This window comes from Sus scrofa, chromosome 10 (assembly GCF_054392235.1).
Source record: "Sus scrofa isolate SSC_HxYL_T2T_F1_AM1 chromosome 10, Sscrofa_HxYL_maternal_Yorkshire_Landrace_v2.0, whole genome shotgun sequence".
In the NCBI taxonomy this organism is placed as follows: Eukaryota; Metazoa; Chordata; class Mammalia; order Artiodactyla; family Suidae; genus Sus; species Sus scrofa.
In genome coordinates this window covers 57,218,516-57,234,589 of record NC_139392.1, presented here as the reverse complement: position 1 = coordinate 57,234,589, position 16,074 = coordinate 57,218,516, and the positions used below count along the sequence as shown (strand labels likewise).

At 42.4% G+C, this 16,074-nt stretch overlaps 2 protein-coding genes across 5 annotated transcripts in view; one reads left to right on the top strand and one right to left on the bottom strand.

The window, feature by feature from the left end:
• The window catches only part of RMI1 (RecQ mediated genome instability 1), a 534,328-nt gene that overhangs the window by 252,008 nt on the left and 266,246 nt on the right, over positions 1-16,074 (top strand). The gene's annotated exons all lie outside the window — the stretch shown is intronic.
• The window catches only part of SLC28A3 (solute carrier family 28 member 3), a 65,500-nt gene that overhangs the window by 6,066 nt on the left and 43,360 nt on the right, over positions 1-16,074 (bottom strand). For all 4 annotated transcript variants that reach the window (XM_021064009.2, XM_084978822.1, XM_021064008.2 and 1 more), the window contains 9 exon segments: positions 15,380-15,524; positions 14,010-14,123; positions 13,110-13,187; positions 10,418-10,498; positions 8,374-8,454; positions 5,460-5,585; positions 3,663-3,793; positions 2,020-2,188; positions 1,036-1,233 (listed from right to left, as the gene is read on the bottom strand). In XM_021064009.2, coding sequence (XP_020919668.1) covers positions 1,036-1,233; positions 2,020-2,188; positions 3,663-3,793; positions 5,460-5,585; positions 8,374-8,454; positions 10,418-10,498; positions 13,110-13,187; positions 14,010-14,123; positions 15,380-15,524 — 1,123 coding nt within the window.

Genomic DNA, 16,074 nt, shown 5'->3' with positions numbered 1-16,074 from the left:
ATGTGTGGGTCAAAATGCCTCTGACCATAAAATACAAATAAGTACTCTCCTGGCATTTTCTGTTATATGTGTAGTATGTGGGAGGACGTTTGCATGTTTGGTGCTTGGGAGGCTGGGAGCGACGGTAGTGGTGATCAGAGTGGGGAGGTGTGTCAGAACCTTGGACAGCAGACTTTTCCTCCCCATTCCTCTTAACGCCAAATTTGTGCCTAAGACATTAATTCCAAATGGATTGTTTCAGTGAGTAATGGCGGTGGTCAGAAATGTTCCCCATGCCCATAAGTTTCTATGTGCAACAATTCTGTTCTTCAGCAAAGTAGAAGTTGGACACTCAGCTGCAAATAAATAATGGCTTCACCTGAGCTCCTTCATCCCATCCAAGGCCAACTAGATAAGAGGATCTCCTTGCAGGCTATGGACCTGAAATCCTGGCATAATTATAGGTGCTTGTGCAAAAGGTCCTGAGCTTTTTCTCTTCTCTCATGCACTGAAAGAGTGGTTATTGTATCTCACAGTTTTTTTTTAGGCTGTGTGGGCATGACGTGGCATTTAGGCAGTTTATCAGAGTTCAAAGAATTCCTTAAATAGGAAGGAAGAGTTCTTTATGATCCTTAGACTATGAGCTCCATGAGGGCAGAGGCCTCATCAATTGTTCAATGCTGTGGCCTCAGTATATAGCACAGTGCTCATGGAGACATTCCATAAATATCTCTTGATTGATTGATTCCAGTTCCAGTTCATATGACTCTGGGTTTGAATTCAGTGCTCAAAAGTAAATGATCTCAGTGGTAAGGATTAGCTATGTTTCTCTCTTTCTACGCACACACACACACAACGATTAGCTCAACATAACTGACAATTACAAAGCACTATTTACATTATGAAGTCCATGAGATCAGGGCTTGGGGGCCTGTTTCCTTCTGCGATGTACCCTAAATGCCTCACATGGTGCCTGACACACAGAGGCACCAGTAGCTATCTGATGAATGTATGTATGTGATGAAGAACCATATTGGAAAAAAAGGTTTTACTCACTGATATATATTGCTGCACACCATCCACAAATTTGGGTCCACCTGCTTGCCTTAAATGGATCAATTCCGAGAGTTTCTGATAAGCCACAAATTCGTTGAAGAATGTCTTATAACCCATGAGTTTGGCAACCATAAAAGTGTCTTGCCAGTCTACTCCCATCATGAAGGAAAAGGGCATGAAGACATAGGAGCATATTATCTACAAAAACCAAAAATGATACTTTATTAGAGCAGTGATTTGCTTCCAGATCTTTGGCTTCACCTCATGACCAAATTGTTCCCACCCATTCTATGTCTCCTTCAGGCACAAAGACATCTGTGCATCCTCTTGCATATTTTTTATTTGTTAGGAGTCAAGGTTGAAATTGGGTCATTTGGGGAGTTCCCTGGTGGTCTAGTGGTTAGGATTAGGTTCAACCCCTGGCTGGGAACTGAGGTCCCATATCAAGTTGCTGCATGCCTTTTCAAAAACAAAAAACAAAAAACAAGAAAAAGAAAAAGAAGAAAGAAAAGACAAAAGGAAATCGGGTCATTTGAACTAACCTGGATTTGGGCAGGCAGGGTCAGGAGAGAACAATTCTATGTTGGGTGAAGGAGGGTGATAGGAGCTAGCAAAAGGGGAAGTTGGGGGTTCATGATAAGTTTGTACATTGTATAAGAGTGTACTTATTGTACAGTGCATTACATAGGCAGTTAGGAAAGGCCGTTCACAAGCCTATTTTATTTTAATTTTTAGGGCTGCACCCGTGGCATATGGAAGTTCCTGGCCTAGGATTTGAACTGGAACTGCATCAGCTGGGCCTATACCATAGCCACAGCAACTCGGGATCCATAACCTGATGAGTGAGGCCAGGGATCGAACCTGCATCCTCATGGATACTAGTCAGGTTCTTAAACTAATGAGCCACAACGGAAATGCCAAGGCTATTTTATTTTTAAACAAAGATTTGCAGAAACAAAAAGGAGAAACACAATAGAATCATACCTCAAAACTCAGCTGTGGGTAGTCAAACATGTTTCCAAACCAGGACAGGGCTGAATTCACAAAAGACAACAGGGCCAGGAAGGCAATCAGATTCACAGCGATATTTGCCACCAGGGAAATGGATGAGGATGCTCCATTAGTTGCAGCTTCGAGGAGATTCCTTGAATCACTTAATCAAAAAATGGCAATTCCAGAATTAGCAAGGGTTTATTGGTGGATGGACGTCAGGGGTAGGAATGGCATAATCAGAGCTCATTTGAATGAAGAGACAAACACTCAGACCCACATCCTGGTGGAAATACTCAACCTGAATTCCATGAAATCATGATGGGATTTACAATTGAGTGTAGGCGATGGGCATATGAGTGCTTAAATATTATACTACTCTTTTCATTTGGGAGCACTTATAATGAATAAACTGGGAAGAGGCAAAGATATTACAGGTTTCGGAGTTCCCGTTGTGGCACAGCAGAGACAATCCAACTAGTATCCATGAGGATTTGGGTTTGATCCCTGGCCTCACTCAGTGGATTAAGGACCCAGCGTTGCCATTAGCTGTGCTGTTAGTCGAAGACATGGCTTGGATCCCACGTGGCTGTGGCTGTGGCCAGCAGCTGCAGCTCCCATTTGACCCCTAGCCTGGGAACCTACATATGCTGCAGGTGTGGCACTAAAAATAGTAAAAAAAATTACAGGTTTTAACAATTATATTTAATTACAAGTATCTTCCAGAGAACATTTATAAAATATTCACAGTATAAGAACTAAAAACTCAAAGAAGGCCTGTATATCCACACCCTCATTTAAGAACTGGAATGTCATTTCACCTTTGAGCACCTCTTCCTTAATCTCTTCTTCTCTCTAATCTCAGAGATACGTGGTCACCTAGGATTTGCTTATGATTCCTTTTCTTTTCAACTTTCTTTATCCCTAAATAATATTGTGTAGGTTTACACATTTGCTATTTTTGCAAGTGAAATCTACATATTACATGTATATCCTTTGGCAACTTGCTTTTTCACTCATAGTTATGACTCTGTAGAAACAAGGGATGAAACTCAGAAACATGTTGGTTGATGAACTCTGTTATTTAATGACGTACTTTTGCACATCCTAAATCCCTTAGTTTTTTCTTACCCTTTTCTCTTTCTTTTGAACAGGGCAAAAAGTAAATGAACCCAAGAGGGGTTAGAAATACCTATTATCACACCTTAAATTCCTTTTTATATAAGAAGCTTCCAGAAATGATGATCTAATGGCTTTCCAGCTGTCTTAAATCATGGCTCAATGAACCCTATGCTATATTTAAAATTAAATAACTGTATACCTGAAACTAATATCATATTGCAAATCAACTATACTTCAATCTAAAAAAATAACTTAATTAAATGAAATATCTATACTGAACAGGCCAGGAAAGGTGCTGATATTCAGGTATTTAGAAAGATTTTCCTCAAGTGTTGAAACAAGATATTTTGGGTGACGTCTAAATAGTCCTAGGAAATTAGATTCACTTTAATTCACTGTGTTCTCTGACTATCGATTTTTTTCTGTAATTTGGATTTGGACTGGAACAACCTCCTCCACCCCCAACCTCCTGCTTGTACAGTCATTAATTAACTAGGTGAACGTGTTCCACTTACCCATTTTCCATTTTCATGGCATTCTTGAGGGTTATTTTAGGTTTTTCTGTCTCAGGCCAAAAAAGTTTAGAAATAGCCAGTGCTGCAGGTGCTGCCATAACTGAAGAAGTTATCAAGTGAGAGGATGAAATCTGTGATTTCAGGAGAAAAAAAGGCCAACTTAGATTTAGCTTTTCTTTGTGCTCAGAATGAATGGCCTTAATGCCTTACAAGGGAGGTGAGGGACCAGCATTGATTCTATGCCAGAAGTCAGTGTTTCTTTGGAGGCTTGGAGGAGCTCAATGAGCCATACCCAGGTATCACCTGGAGGGAAGGGAGGGCATTGTGAGAGGTGACCACATGCTGGGGAGAAGCACAAAACCCAAATCTGAGCATTAGTGGAAGAGAACGAATCTTGTGTTGTAGGAATTTTGAAGGAAGATCACGTCAGTTCCCACTCTGACTAGTTAAGAACCTGACTAGTATCCAAGAGGATGAAGGTTTGATCCCTGACCTTGCTCAGTGGGTTAAGTATCAGGCGTTGTTGTGAGCTGTGGTGTAGGTTGAAGACTTGACTTGGATCCTGCAGTTGCTGTGGCTGTGGCCGGCAGCTGCAGCTCTGATTCCACTCCTAGCCTAGGAACCTCCATATGCCACAGGTGTGGTCCTAAAAGGCAAAAAAAGCTCTCAGGTGGTCCTAATATGTAATAAGATTTGCAAACTATTGCTCTAAGCCAGGGGTAAGAAAACCTTTTGTATAAAGGGCTTGAGAGTAAATATTCTTGGCTTCTTGGGCCACAACTTTTTTTTTTTTTTTTTTTTTTTTGTCTTTTTGCCTTTTCTTGAGCTGCTCCTGCGGCACATGGAGGTTCCCAGGCTAGGGGTCCAATCGGAGCTGTAGCCACCGGTCTACACCAGAGACACAGCAACGTGGGATCCGAGCCATGTCTGTGACCTACACCACAGCTCATGGCAACGCCGGATCCCCAACCCACTGAGCAAGGGCAGGGATTGAACCCGCAACCTCATGGTTCCTAGTCGGATTGTTAACCACTGCGCCACCACGGGAACTCCAGGGCCACAACTTTTTAACTCTGTTTCATGAAAGCTGCTATATAGAAATGGATAGAAAGGAGTTCCCGTGGTGGTGTAGTGGTTAACAAATCCAACTAGGAACCATGAGGTTGCGGGTTCGATCCCTGGCCTTGCTCAGTGGGTTAAGGATCCGGCATAGGTTGCAGACACGGCTCAGATCCCATGTTGCTGTGGTTCTGGTGAAGGCCGGCGGCTACAGCTCCGATTCGACCCCTAGCCTGGGAACCTCCATATGCCGTGGGAGTGGCCCAAGAAATGGCAAAAAGACAAAAAAAAAAAAAAAAAAAAAAAAAAAGAAAGAAATGGATAGAAAAAGCTGGTTTCCAATACAACTTCAGTTACAAAAAAGGGGAGTGATCCCAGATTTGGCCCATAGGCCATAGTTTGCTGACCCCTGGCTTAAATCACCTTTATTAGTGCTGGTAATAGTTACGTTTTTAACATATTTAAAATTTCAGCCAAAGTAACCTCATAATGTAATTTCATTCTGCTGTCATGGGATATAGTTCACATTTAGGTGACAGGGATATGAAAATGAAGAACCAAATCTCCCTGGGGTCACTCCGTTCAAATGCTAAAGGAACTATGGCCAACTATACAGCAGAAAGGACACTTTTTTGGCCTCCTTATCTGGCAGCAATAGTAAAGGAAGGACTAGAAATAACAATAACATAGAAAAAAGAGGTTGCATTTTTCCATAAATTAATCTCAAAACATTCTTACCCCAAAAGAAATGTATGCACCTAAGACGCTTCCGGCAATGGTAGCGAACCCAGTAGTCATGACTGCGTGGAGTTCAGACCTGGTGACATAGGGTAAATATGGTCGGACCAGCAGTGGAGACTCTGTCTGGAATCAAAAAGTGGCCAGATTAAATAGATTAAATGTTCACTTAGGGAATATACTCAAAATTCCATTCTCTACTACAATAGTATTTCTAAAAGTGGAACTCAGAACAGCTTCATGAGAATGACCTGAGAACCTGTTAGATATGCAAAAGCAAAACTATTGAATCAGAAACTGTGGGACTAGGTACAGCAGTGGTGATTTTTTTTTTTTCTTTTTAGGTCTGCACCCATGGCATATGGAAGTTCCCAGGGTAGGGGTTGAATTGCAGCTATAGCTGCTGGCCTACACCACAGCCACAGTGGCATGGGGTCCCAGCCTCATCTATGACCTATACCACAGCTTATAGCAACACCAGATCCTTAACCCACTGAGCAGGACCAGGGATCAAACCCACATTCTCATGGATATTAGTAGGATTAGTTACTGCTGAGCCACAATGAGAACTCCCAGCAGTGGTGTTTTAACACAACTTCTGGGTAGTTCCAATGTGTTCATGTTTGAGAACCTACACCATCGATGTCTGGGTCATTTGGACTCTAGAGCAGTGCACATATAGAGTCATACATAAAATCTGCAAGGCCAATCCACTTAAGGCCCCCAACTAGCCTGGGATTGGACTGTGATGGCATGGAACTCTTTTCTAAGGTTGGAACTCCATTGGCCAAGAAACTCTTCCCTTTGGCCTGGCCTTGGGAAGTGATTCTCTAGCCTTTGGTGACTGCCCATCTTCCAGCTTCATCTCAACAGACCCCAAACCATAGGGGTCTGACGCCATGGGGAAACAGAGATACTAGTATGAAAAAATACCAGCAATAACAAGGACAGGTGCCTATAGGCCCTTTCCTAATTGAGAATCAGACCCTCCCCCCTTCCTCTTGTGTGGAAAAGAATCGATTAGAGTGCAGTTGTAAAGGCTTGAGTCCCATTATGGAGGGCAGGCGGCCTGTAGCATGGGGCTCTCCATAAATAATAGCTGTACTTTTAGCATATTAAGGATCAAATTGAGCACCACAGAAGCATGTGTGCAATTTTACAATTTTCCCCTCATTATTTCTAATTGTTCTATAAGATTGACTGTGTGGCGCGTCAATTTATGGACTAAAGAGAAACTCAGTACATGAGCCCTCTTGCCCTGCAGGTAGGAGTAATCAACTCAAGATGGTGCCCTAATTAGTCCTGAGAGATTTTATGTTGACTATAATTATGATAATTATAGTCAACTCCTAGGGAAAGAAGTGTGGGCCTCATTCTAAAGACTCTTTTCCAGGCTAGAAAGCTGGAAGGTTCAGTGCCTGGAGCAATTGTGAGCCTAAGGATTGGAGCCATGTGTTGTTCTGGATGACTTGATTTTTGCTGCAATTTCCTCGAGCAGCCATGCTAGCGAGGCTTCACACTAGGTTTCTTTGGCGAATGATCCCATTCTGCCTGAAGCTGTGTATCCTGAGCGAGAGGATGATTACCATTTCTTACTTATCCGCCCCTTTAGGAAAGCTGCCGTTTTGAGGGATACCCCTTGGCAACATATTTCCTTGCTTAAATGGACCTCAGGCAAAAGAGCATTTTAATCTGTGTTATGGGTAAGGAAGGTGAAAATGCTTCTGTTTGTTATCATTTTTATACAGGCTCAGCAAAGACTCTGTTGGCCAGTTCAGACATGTTGAAAATGAGCTTAAGTATTAATAGGGCGGCAAGGCTGTTAGTAGACCCTTCTTAGTCGCTTTCATTGTTGCCGCAGCATTAGACTACAGGATGCGAGGCTGCCTGTTACATGTTTGAAACTTCAGGATAAATGGTGAACGGAGTTCCTGTCCTGGCTCAGCAGGCTGAGAATGCAGGTTTGATCCCTGGCCTCACACAGTGGGTTAAGGATCCACTGTTGCTGCAAGCTTCGGCCATGGTTGCAGACATGGCTCAGAGCCGGCGTTGCTCTGGCTGTGGCGTAGGCAGGCAGCTGCAGCTCCAATTTGACCCCTAGCCTCAGAACTTCCATATGCCTCAGGTGCAGCCATAAAAGGAAAAGAAAAAAAAAAAAAAAAAAAAGGGAATGTGAAGCTCTGGAGCAGAATTTCTGGGATTTAATTCCCACTCCATCACCAAACAGCTTATTTGTGTTAAGAGAAATCTGTTTAACCTCCTTGTGCCAGTGTTTCCAAATCTGTAAAATAGAATGGGATACCATTGTTCTAGGAATTAAATAAAATAATTTGTTCCTCTTCAAGATGATGGAAGAGCCAAATGATGAAGTCCATTTGAGTGGATGAGCTGTTGGGCCAGAAACCTCAACAATTCAGTTATTTCAGAAAAGACTTGTTAAGAATCTATACATGAGAAGCCCCAAGCTTTGATAAAATGATTAAATCTTTCTTCCTTTCCATAAACTTTCAAGAACCCAAATTCCACACCAATGCAGAGACTCTTGGAGGGCTCTTTATCCTTCCTTGGAATCTGGACATTGTCAATATTGAGGGTTCTTTATTTTGACACCCTTCCCTCCCTACACTTAAAGAAATAACACCAGAGTTCCCTTGTGGCTCAGCAGGTTGAAGATCTGGCACTGTCACTGCAGTGGCTCTAGTTGCAGCTGTAGTGCAGGTTTGAACTTCTGCATGCCACAGGTGCAACACCCTGCCCCCTGCCCCCAAAAATGGCTCAGCCAAAAAAACAACCCCCCCCCAAAAAAAAAGAGAGAGAGAGAAAGAACACCATTATATTGTTTTATTCCTTTTTCTGGAAAGTGTATTCATTTTTCATTTTAGCAAGTGTTTTGTTTTTTGATATTACAACTTACCTGTCCAATAAATATATTGCCAGAAGCAACTACAGATTCAGTAGGAGATGTTCCCATAGTCACTAGCATTACCCATCCCACCTAAAAGGCAAAAAGGGACAAGGTCAGTGAAGAATTCTTTGTGTACAAAGAACTTCAGAGTAGGGATAAAATCTTAAGACCTTCAACAATGGTACTAAATTTGAGTATACCTTATATAGTCCATAGAGCAGGCCAATCAAATCCTCCTATTTGAGTGGTAAGTCTGAGGCATTGTATATACTTTGAATACTATGTGATGAATGTCTATTGAGATGTCAGTTTCATACAAGTAATGTCTATTGAATGTCTATTGTATGCAAGTAATGTTAGAATAATTGCTAATAGTCATGCAGCCTTCAGTGCATTCCAAGCGCTTTTTTAAGCGCTTGTTCCAAGTAATGCATTTATTCCTCGCAATAACCCTTTGAAGGAGTTCCTATAACTAGGCCCATTTTATAGAAGAGGAAACTGAGACACAGAACAGTTTTGTTGTGTTGTTAAAAATAGCTCAGCCAATAATTAATGGGATGTAGTTGAGGTTTGGCCTTTTCTACTTAACTCTCAAAAGCACATGGTTTACAGTTCCACTTTTATAGTTAGCCATCCAACCAGAGACTGTGGTACCCACCTCAGAACGGGAACTTGCTGTTGTATCCTCTCTCCTTCCTTCCTGCTTTGGTGTCAGCACAGGAATGCTGAATGTTTAGATCAGAAAACTGTGGGCCTTCGTGCTCTTGCTGAAACTTTTACTGCTGCTGCTATTCTGGCTCTCTCTTCCCCTTTCCCTCCATTTAATTTACTTATAGGGTTCAAACGAGGGCTGTGGCTATGTCCAAGCCCTGCAGGCACTTGCTCTTGTGTACCTTCAAACTAGCTTACAAATTTCTGAGTTTTGTGATCTAACATGAGTGTAGGACTAATCGTTGCTGGAGCAGCAAGACTAAGATGAACTTTTCAGATCTATGGGAATTCCCATTGCTGCTCAGTGGGTTATGAACCTGACTGGTAACCATGAGGATGCAGGTTGGAGTCCTGGCCCTGCGCAATGGTTTAAGGATCCAGTGTTGCCATGAGCTGTGATGTAGGCTGGCAGCTGCAGCTCTGATTCAACCCCTAGCCTGTGAACTTCCATATGCCTCAGGTGCAGCCATAAAAAGAAGAGAAAAGAGCTAAAAAAAAATTGTGTGCTTATAAAGTTCCCTTAGGAGAGAAGAGCAACTTCCTCTTCTTGCATTGATTCTCTAGCAACTCCTAGACCAGGAATGTCCACTTTTGTTATTATCTCATGAAGATAAGCTATGACTCTGTGTTAAGGGAGGGGGCAGATAGCTGAGATTAAAGGCCAGTTGGGTCCCTACTGATTCGAGTCAGTTCTTTGGCTATAGGATTAACTGCTAAGGTTTCATGAAGATACCCAGTATGTTGAAAGTCCTATTAGAAGTCCCTGGGATAAAATTCCCTCTGTGGACCCACATAGGATTTTGGGGTTGAATCTAAAAACTTGGAGTGGTGATGGATCTTGGTACAAAGAGAAAGGCACTTTGGAAAAATGTGGATAAAACGCATTTAAGGAGTTCCCATTGTGACTCAGTGGGTTAAGAACCTGACTAGTATCCATGAGGATGCAGGTTCAATCTCTGACCTTGCTTAGTGGGTTAAAGGATCTGCTGTTGCCACAAACTACAGTGTAGGTTGCAGACATGGCTCAGATTCTGTGTTGCTGTGGCTGTGGTGTAGGCTGGCAGCTGCAGCTCCGATTTGACCCCTAGCCTGGGAACTTCCATATGCTGCAGGTGTGCTCCCCCCACCCCCCAAAAAAAGGTATTCAAGATTTTGTTCCTGAAATAGGAGTTCACTGGTAGACTAGGGTTAAGGATTTGGCATTGTCATGGCTGTGGCTCAGGTTTGATTCCCTGGCCTGAGAACTTCCACATGCTGCAGGCGCGGCAAGGAAAAAATAAAAAGACTCTCTCTGAAATAATCAATTCTACCCCTGTCACTCAAGCCCTTCCAGTCCTGGTACCTTTCTAACGACCCACTGCATCAATCCGAGGTAGTACAGCATGGACATCACAGTGCTGAAGAAAACCACGATTGGCAGGACCTGGAGGAGGGCAGGAGGACAAGAGGGATTGTGGGTTGTTAACCTTGGCCCTAGCACTATTAGTAGGTTTCAGATCAGTCTCTCTCTTTCTGTCTCTCCCCCTCCACCCAAAGTGTCATAAAAACACTGGACATTCCTCTTGAACTAAACAACACTTTTACCAGGCAACTTCCCCACCTACAGTCTCTTATTCTAATTTGTTCTGGATAAACTTGAGTATATTTCATAGGAAACAACTTTTTAAAAAAAATCCCGCTATGATAAGTTTTTCTTATTTTAGTTTCTAAGAGAAGGAACGAGGTTTGGGAGAGAATTTGTAATAATTAGATCAAGAAACCGAAGGCCACTGGCAGATATTCTTGTCCTGATGTGAAACAGACATGAGCTTTACTACTTACTAGCAGAGAAACCTCGGTCAAGATTGAGTGTGAGCAACCTCAGATCCTTATTCTGAGGTTGCTACCCAGTAGGTGCTTAAACAGTGCCTCCTATAGAGCAAGTGTTTATACATCTAGCTTTGAGAATAATAGGTATTTTTACTTGTAGATTTTTGAATCACTAGATAAAGATTAAACTTTAGAAACCAGATTACTTCTGTGTTAACAAAGGCTGTCTTTTTCTGGATCCTATTTTCCAGATGAACTTTGGGGTACTTTCAATGCCACTTGTGTACTAGGTACACAGGGAGCAGTTTTTACCTGCGTAGACCACACAGGCCTGTGGTCTGGGTCCTTCCCCATCCCTTCCCATTGTTCCCTGCCCTCTCTGTTCCTAGCTAAATGGCCAGGGACAAGCTGTCACCAGACACAGAATGATGGAGGACAATTTGTGCAGGATCTAATTTAGAAAAGTCTATTAATAATATATATTAAAAGACTTTTTTATGCCATTATTCAGAGCCAGCTCACTTATGGGCTTTTATTGGCTTTAATGGGCAGGCATAGCCTTGCTGAAAGCTTCTGGGAGCTAAAGGAGCTCATCTTGACAATGTTCCCATGGGAGATCTGCTTTGTGCAGAAAGAATGGAGGCCACTGACTTGTGGGAAGGAGGGGGATACTGGAGCAGGGGCGGCGGGGGGGGGGGGTGTCTGATGACACTGGTGCAGTCTGGGCAGCAAGTTCCTCCTTCTTTGTGATTCTAATTTTTCCAATTCTGGGTTCAGTTCCTTTAGGAGCATATTCCTATCTCAGTTTGTAAACACTTGACCTTTCAGAGATGGCTTAGTTGTGTCAGCACCAAAGTTAAATCAGCAGTTTTTTTTTTTTTTTTAAAAAAAAAGCTTCAGTGTGGCAGTTGGCCTAACTGGTGCTGAGATAATTGGGAGGTAAATTTGGAGTTCCTGAGTGAGAAAACAGCTGACAAGTGAAAGAACAATAATGCATCACAAAAAAGAAATCAGAAGAAAAAGCCAAAAGCAATTTTCTAAATCATTGACAAGTTGTTGTAGGGACTTCCAGAGGAAGGTGAACTTCCTGGGGCTTCGGGAGGCCTGGAGCAGATGAATTAGGCCTGGGCATGTGGCCAAGTTGCCAAGTGGCCTTTCCCCTGTAAAATAACATCCCTCCTTTGGTTGGGAGAAGGCCCGGCCTGCAAGCCTGCCTAGATGAAGGCTGGGCGGAAGGAAGGAGGGCAAAGGTTTAGCAGAGGATGGCTCTAGAAGAACAGAGCTTGATATGGGTGACCAGCTGTCCCGGTTTGCCTGGGATCACAGAGTTTCCTGAGTGCAGAGCTTCCATGAGCCTGGACATATGTTTGTGGTCATATGTCTATTCATTGCCAGGTACCTACTGTTCTTTTCCCTGAAATCTCAAATACTGTTACCCTATGTGATCTTTCCTAAGTATCTCAGCAAATGCTACAAGACCTCCAAAAGTAAAGGCAACCCTTGGTTTACTGTACTTTGCTTTATTGTGCTTCTTGGATGCTGTGTTTTTTTCTTTTTCTTTTTCTTTTTTTTTTTTTTTTTTACAAATTAAAGGATTGTGGCAGCCCTTCATTGAGCAACCCTATCGGCACCATTTTTTCCAACAGCATGTGTTTACTTTGTGTCTCTCGGTCACATTTTGGTAATTCTCACAATATTTCAAAACTTTTTCATTATTATTATATTTGCAATGGGGATCAGTGATTTTTGATATTACTATTCTAATTGTTTTGACTTTGTTTTTAGCAATAAAGTTTTTTGTAACTTAAGGAATGTACTTTTTTAGACATAGTGCTATTGCACACTTAACAGACTAGAGCAGAGTGTAAATCTAACTTTTATAAGTGCTTTTTAAAAAATGTCTGTGACTTGCTTAATTATGATATTCACTTTATTGTGGTCGTCTGGAACCAAACCTGTAATATCTCTAAGTGCCTGTGCTTCAATATGTCTTACTTCTTCTAGATGTTTCCCTGTGTTAGGATAAGAAGATAAATTATTTTCAGTCCATTGACTTTGGATAAATTGTAAAGGGGGAGAGAGAGTGATGGGCTATGTCGCTAGAACATGCCTGGCAGGCATATACCTGATTTCTGGTCAGTTAGGTTCTATCTGAACATCTTCAAAGACAGAGAAGTTACTGAAAAGTAAGTGCCTACATAGGAAAAAAAAGGACTTGGCTTTACCTTAAATGCAAAAAAATGGTCTGTATATTTCTCGCCGAAGACAAACAAAGCGCCAGCGTCGGTGTACTCCAAGAACGTCTGAGTGAAAGAAAGGAAAAGAGCAGACAGAACATTACAAACATGAAAGTGGTGGTTGTCATCCACAGGAGTTCCCAGGCTCTGCAGAGGGTGGGCATCCAGCAAACTTGTGGGAAGGATTTAGAGAGTTAATTCTCTCAACTTCCCCCCTCCAGTGGATGGCATGCAAGTGTATTTTACAACTGTAACTGCATACAGATTTCCTGGCATTTTTGCTATCCAATCTGACCCTAGGGTGCTAAGAAATAAGCTGCCTGTGGTAATTTGCTCCAGAAGCTGTAGACAGTTCATGAGTGGCATCGGTTACTACTGGATGCAAATACGCCTGTTTCTCTGTTTGGGGATGATCTTAGAGGAGTGACATCCCTGGGGCAGGATGAAGGGGTCAAATGGACTAGAGGAGTGATGTAGAGGATGGTAGGGGTAAGGGACCACTAGAATATTAATAAACAAGGCAGATTAACATCTTCTACAGAAACAAAATTATTTGTCTAACTCGTGCTATGGGATTACATTTTTGGTCAACAAAAGCATTCATATCTATTCCTGACATGTCTTGAGGCTTATATTCAAATGTCAAAAAAAAAAAAAAAAAAAAAAGACCCAAGGTACTATAAGAACAAGGTATTTTTTTTTTCTTTCGTCTTTTGTCTTTTTAGGGCTGCACCTGCAGCATATGGAGGTTCCCAGGCAAGGGATCTAATTGGAGCTGTTGCTGCCAGCTACGCCAGAGCCACAGCAATGCCAGATCCGAGCCGCGTCTGTGACCTACACCACAGCTCACGGCAATGCCAGATCCTTATGCTTTTGAACTAAACTTACCTGAACTTGTTTGCCCAACCAATCAAAAGCTATAAATCCAGGTTTAGTCCTTAGTATCAAAAGTCCAAGAAGAAACTGTAACCCAATTCCCCAAAAGACGGGTCTCCAGGAAACCTGTATAGAAAGATGAAGAGATATATCCATTAGAAAACAAGTGCTGAACTTAGCGTCAATGCCCAGAGGATCACTATTTCCTTGGAAGGTTTTCAAATGTGGCCCGTGATCCACCTTCTTTCAGAGGCCAAAATAGTTGTGAGCAGAGAATCCCTGTTCTCTATAGAATCGTCTCTAAGATCTCAGGCTTGTATCCTGTCTTCTGAAACCTGAGTTTTAAGTATCCAGTCCCGGGAGCCTATGTAACCATTTTGTCAGGATAAAACCACTTAGACACAAAGAGGAGTCTTAGAAGGGCTTTTAAAAGAGGAAGGATCTGGCCTTTTCAGTCATGCTGTAAATATTATTTACATATAATGATTTCCCTGACTAGAAAATAGATAGGCCGAATAGGACTTCTCTGTGTGCCCAAGGTTTGTTGATCTGACAACGTGTAAGAGAATTAAGTGAAACCCCACTCTGCTGAGGGGGCTCTCATTTCTCTGTAAAAGGAACCGATGAACTCTAATGCAGACCCAGAGAGGCCGGCAGTAATGGACGATCAAAGGCTCTCATTTTTGGTGCCAAGATGAGTGGTTTGCAAAGAATCATGAGATTGGAGGCACGGAAAACAGTGGAGTTGTTCACCAGAATGGGGCAAAGAATTTGCATCATAGTAGGTAGTTTGGGTCTTTGATTAATGCTCTTTCTTGGGTCAGCCTTCCAGCCAGTAAAGTCTTCCAGAGTTCGCCTTTATGAGTCACCTGTGAAAGCTTCACCAGCTCAGAATTCTTGCTCACCGAATGGGTCACAGGCTGACAGAACAGGGATGAGAACTGAATTCAATGTGAACAAAACTGCTTAAGGATAATTTTTTTTGGGGGGGTGTAAAATAACCTCAATGGCCAATAGAAAATTGATAAACTGCAGAATCCAATGGTAGAATATTAAATTCTACACTGGTCTGGGGAAATCTGGATCCAAATGGATGAGTTTTCTTTGTATGTGTGTTTGGTGGAGGAAGGTGGGGCACTTAAGTAGAAATTGGACTTGACAGGAGAGAACATCTCACTGGTTGAGCAACTGGAAAATTACTGAGGATGAAAACTGAGAGCATAACAGTACAATTAATGTCCAGGAAGAATGGCACCTGAGCCACTTAAAATATAGCAAGGTAAGAAAAATATTACATAACAGTTTGATTCTCTCAGACACCTTATTTTGAGCAATTTACACATGAAGGGAAAAAAATGAAAGAGGTTCAATCTCATACTTACTTTGGTTGGGTGCTTGGAAAACAGAAATGTCAGGCTGATGTACATTATGAGTCCACCGAAGGACACGAGCTGCTGTTGGCCCAGTTTGGCGGTGTCAAAGATCAGCCACAAAATAACTCCCAGGATCAGGGAGCCCCAAGTCACCCTAAGAGAACCAGAAAGGAGGCTTTGACATCATTTGTTATGCTAACTTGAAAACCTTCATCAGGCTTCAACTAACCAAAAACAAACAAACAAAAACATTGAGTAACATACCCTGGCACCAGGAAATTATGCTTTGAGAAATTGCAACAGACTCTCTCTGGTTGTTGCTATAAAGTCAAAGTAAAAACAGTGAAGCAAGGCGTCCCCTCACTCCACATCTCTTGGACCCTTTGCAGGTTCAAGGATGTGTAAAGGGGTCAGGAAGGAGAAAGGATGCTTGGAGAGGAAGTCTGGGGATTGCTTGGCAGGAGCTGCTGGGAGTCTTCTCCTCAGTTTTTGGAGATGGAAGAAGCATCACTTTCTTCCCTTCAATGAAGAACCTCTGCGTTGGGGAACCTCACCCAAGCCTCAGGGAGCTAAGTCAGACTGGGTTCTGACTCCCTGGGGAACCTAGTGGGTTTGACAGGGCTGACTCATTAGATGGCAGAGCCAGAAAGGATGCTCTGCTGGGATTGCACAACCCTGGTTTATTAGGCTGAGAATGTGTGCAC